This window comes from Hemibagrus wyckioides, linkage group LG04 (assembly GCF_019097595.1).
Source record: "Hemibagrus wyckioides isolate EC202008001 linkage group LG04, SWU_Hwy_1.0, whole genome shotgun sequence".
NCBI lineage: Eukaryota > Metazoa > Chordata > Actinopteri > Siluriformes > Bagridae > Hemibagrus > Hemibagrus wyckioides.
Genome location: NC_080713.1, coordinates 25191199 through 25196028, shown reverse-complemented (window position 1 = coordinate 25196028; position 4830 = coordinate 25191199). Strand labels below are relative to the sequence as shown.

The following is a 4830-nucleotide window of genomic DNA, read 5'->3' as shown; positions in this document are numbered from 1 at the left end:
AATACGCCTCTTGTTTTAAGATGTAATAAACGAGATGTGTTTTTATTAATAAATGCAAATGCGACAGAACAGTGCTGTAGTACCTTAAATCATGGGAATTTCAGTATTACAATAAATTTGAGTTCAGCACCAAACAGATTTGCACGCGCAGAAATAAAGGTCCCATTAAGGGTGCATGTTCTGGACCTTTAGTATATATATATATATATATATATATATCGGGGAAAGTATTTACGGTTTTTGCTCCTGACGATCCAAATAATTTATTTTTCACGATTTGCAGGTACTAATAACCTGAAATTGTAGGTCTACTTTATAGTTTAGTATAACATTCAGTAAACTCATTATCTCTTTGTAACCATGTCCACTTTAATTAAACTAGCGTTATTAAATTATTAAATGCACAATCTAATTTTTCTAATAAAAAAGTCAGAAAGTCTCTCTCTCTCTCTATATATATAGTAATGAAGTAATCGTCTCAGGTTTCTGTCACTTCACTTCCTAGACAGTTTTATAGAAAACAACTGCAGGCTGTTTAAGCTTTTTTTTTTTTTTTTTTTTTACAAATAAAAAATAATTACACGATTAATAATGTGGTTAAAAGTGCTTATTAAGTCAGTTTCAGGTACTTAAAACAAGAATCTATCTGATTTTCATTGAGTAATTTTCCTTTACCTCATTTTTTTATTGTTTTGTTATTTTCCTAAAATAACAATTTTTTAAAATTATTATTTTTCTATTTCATTTATAATTAATATATAAATAAGTTAATATATTATTCAACTATTATTACGAAAAAAGAAAAATTTACAAAAACAACAACAAAAACAACAACAACAACAATAATAATAATAACAATAATAATAATAATAATAATAATAATAATAATAATAATAATGATAAAGAGAAGAAGAAAAATCACAACATCAACAAGAAATTCGAAACGGAACTTGAAACTAATAATTCTCGCCTTCTTTTATCCAGGAAAATAAACATATCCTGAGTTTTTTTATTTAATATTATTGCTCGTTACACATGACACCATTGTACTATTTAACGGGTTTTATACAATCACCGGGTTTTCCTTCACTTTTAGGTTCGGATTTCATTAAAAATGAAAAGAGTGTTTATTTTGAATAATTTGTGTTACTATAGTTTCATTAGTTACAGTTCTGCTACAAATAAATTACAAATTAAAATAATAATAATAATAATAATAATAATAATAATAATAATACGAAGAAAATGAAGAAGACCAACAACGACGAAGAGTCAATAATAAAAGACATGCAGTGGAATTCTTATTTCGTAATGATTTACCCAAAGTTATTAATTATAATAATTATATTATTATTATTATTATTGGTAGTAGTAGTAGTAGTATATTTAAAGATTGTATGATTTATTTATTTCTATTTTAATAATGAAGAAGGAGATGATAATTAAGAACATACAGACAAAGAAGAAGAAGAGGAGGAGGAGGAGGATTAGACTATGCCTTGTATTTTATTTAAAGTGGTAATTTACATGTACTTCTTCTTCTTCTTCTTCTTCTTTTCTTCTTCTTCTTCTTCTTATTATTATTATTATTGTTGCTGTTGTTGTTGTTGCTGATTTGTTTTTATATGCTACAAAAAGCAATATAACTAAGTCATTATGCAGTGCAACAAAATGAAAGATGAAATCGATCAGTTTTTAGAGAGAGAGAGAGAGAGAGAGAGAGAGAGAGAGAGAGAGAGAGAGATGATGGACAGGGAGTGTGTGTGTGCAGAGCCTGGCAGTAGTTGGGGAGCTGGTTTATATATCGCCCAGCTAATGAGCTCTGTAGGCAGGGAGGCACTAGGAAAGGAGAGTCACACTCACACACTCACTCACACACACACACACACACACACTCACTGATAGACACAGACGTGAGTAAAGCGGTGTGGAGCGTGTCATTGCAGCAAGCTTTGGGAGCAGCATACAGCACTGTGGAGCGACTTTACAGGAACAGAGCTACACAATGCTTGTGTGAAGAGCTGCACTGCGTCTGCGTGTGCGCGCGAGAGTGTGTATGTGTAACTCTTCACTACTTTTGTGTAAGTGTGTAAATCGTTAAAGCTGAGTGAAGCGGAGCGCCATGCAGTGCCAAGCCGAGTTCCGGCTCGCCCAACCCGCGCAGCTCAAAGCGGCCCGGCGGCGTTACAAGACCTTCATGATCGACGAGATTCTGGCCAAGGAGACATGCGATTACTTAGAGAAGCTCTCTCTGTACTCCGTGTGTCCATCGCTGGTGGTCCGACCCAAAGCCCTGCACTCCTGCTCCGGTAAGAGGCTCATTTTTACGCACTAAATCTTCAGTTCCCACTCACGCACTCACTTTTACACTCACTGTGGATGCTTCCTCTTGTTTCTTAAGTGCACTTAAATCAGAAATGCTGTTTACAAAAGTTGTTTGAGGAAGACACATATGCTTATTGCGCACAAACCACACTGCGGTTAAAGTAAACTTGACGCAAACCAATAACTACACTACAAGAACCTGCGGGATTTTGTTTAATGCATTCGACTGAACCTCGCAATTAATACAACTGTAAGCAAGGAAAACATTAGAATGCGTAAAGCAAATAACACTCCTCCTTACCACCCTAACCCGAACACGGACTAATAATAATAATAATAATAATAATAATAATAATAATAATAATAATAATAATCGATACTTGATTATTGATTATTGATTGAGAGCCAACAATGTCTTGTAAAAGACATAACAAATAATAATAACTCAGCATTATTAGATAGCAAATGAGAGAGTGTCGCTTAGCGCACACACGCGTGCGCTCGTGTGTGTGTGTGTGTGTGTGTGTGTGTTTGAGTGACAGTGATGAACTCATGGATCACAATATGCTTGAACGAACACAGTCAAATTTAATGCATGATATGAAACAGATACTTAAGGCACAATATTTGCTTTCTTATATTTACTTTCTTGATTTGGACCATTTTTTTTGCCCCGTTTCCAAACGCTGTATAATCATAACAAATACGTACCTTCTAACAGTCAGGTTACTTTTGACGTTCTGTACACTTGCTATTATCATATTCTACACTGTTGTGCGGAATATTAAACATAAACCATAAACCTTTTGACCTGCAATCCTCTGCGCTCAGCATGCCCTTGGAATAAAGCGTCGGTGATAGTTAAGTATTAAAAAGGCTACCGGTTTTTGCTTTCTTGTTAAGCTTGAATTACGTTTGTAAAGAAAAGAGGATTTAATTTACTAAAAAAATATTTTCCCTCGTATATTACACGTGCACATATTATTATTTTTTTGAATAAATGCTTGAAGTTCTCTTAACACACTCTCTTGATCGTGAATTTACGGAAATTGGAAATCAAACCCGAAAATTTGTGAAGAATTGCTAGTGAATACACACTAGGCCTTAAAATCTTTCTCCATTCTGAAATTAGTCTAGTTAATTTTTAGTAAATTATTGGCAACTTAGATTATTTTTTATGTATTTTCTGTGTCATAATTATATGCATCACAATCTATTTATTTAATTTTTACACATGTTTAGATTTTCAAAAGTTTCTATCTATCTATCTATCTATCTATCTATCTATCTATCTATCTATCTATCTATCTATCTATCTATCTGACTGTCTGTATAGGTTACTTAATTTCAAACTTTATTTATTTATTTATTTACTTATTTATCATTCTTTATAGCCTCTGTGTAGTCTGCACATTGTCCTAAGTTTGCATAAAGGATTAATGGCACTCCAAACAGGAGCAAGCGCTAATGACCCCATACTTAGAGCCTACATAAGGTTTGCATAAGTCCTATTTAAAGCTCACATAATGCTGCACAACACTCCCTGAAGACATAATAAGTCCCTGATTCATTTCCACAAATATGGAAATAATTTTACAAACATTTTTGTCAGTTTGAACATTTCAACAAAGATGGATTTCAATGCTCCCCCTCCCCATTGTCTGATTCATAACTGAACTCCTGATGATGCCAAATATAAAGCAATCGCTTACATAACGCTAAGTATTAAATATTATAGGGTTAAGTGTGTTTAGAATTACATCACCAGGTTAACGACTTACACATCACCAGAGGGCTCTTTGGATGAATGTTTAATTGTGGATCACAGGATACATTTATGGATAATAGTATAAAAGCAAAACATTATTATCATCAATTTTAAATCTAAGAACTACATAACGATGGGGGTAAAGTAGAATTTCAAACAATTATGCACTTACAGTGGGGAAAACTAAAAGCATCAGGATAACGCTCAGACCTTTGCTCTGATCCTTCCTATTTTAAAGATCTTAATTCAAGGACAGAACTATATAGTTAACAATGTGTCTCTTCAAATGCATCACCTAAGCTTTACACGACTGAAACATTAAATAATCAGAGATTCTGAACAATTTTTTTTTTTGCCTTACAATGTTTTTATCTTCCCCTGATTCATAACTTCTGCCTGTCATAATTAGCACATAATGGTTTACTTTAAATTACCTAATTACTTTTGCCCTAAGGCTTTAGCCTTTGTGTTACACTTAGAATAGATATGTGGGCCACACAGGATGTACAGGTTGTGGGCAGGAAGCTTATGGGTAAATATATTTGGCACTAATTGCAAGCAAGTAATTCATGTGCATACAGGCAAAGCCCTATACATTATGCAGAATTAGTAGGATTGTATTGAAGAACAGAGATGGCGTCTAAATATAAATTCAATTCCAGGGAAAACACAAGTGTGAAAATACAATGCTTATGTTACGTCAACGCTAGTATTTGTCTCTCTTTTTCAGATAATAG

General features: G+C 33.3%; 1 protein-coding gene across 1 annotated transcript in view; it reads left to right on the top strand.

The window, feature by feature from the left end:
- The first annotated feature begins 1833 nt into the window (after window positions 1-1833).
- Window positions 1834-4830, top strand: part of barx2 (BARX homeobox 2) — an 18087-nt gene continuing 15090 nt past the window's right edge. Inside the window, exon 1 of the mRNA XM_058388270.1 lies at window positions 1834-2309. Within this exon, the coding sequence (XP_058244253.1) occupies window positions 2123-2309 (187 nt within the window). The 5' untranslated portion in view covers window positions 1834-2122. The remainder of the gene's footprint in view (window positions 2310-4830) is intronic.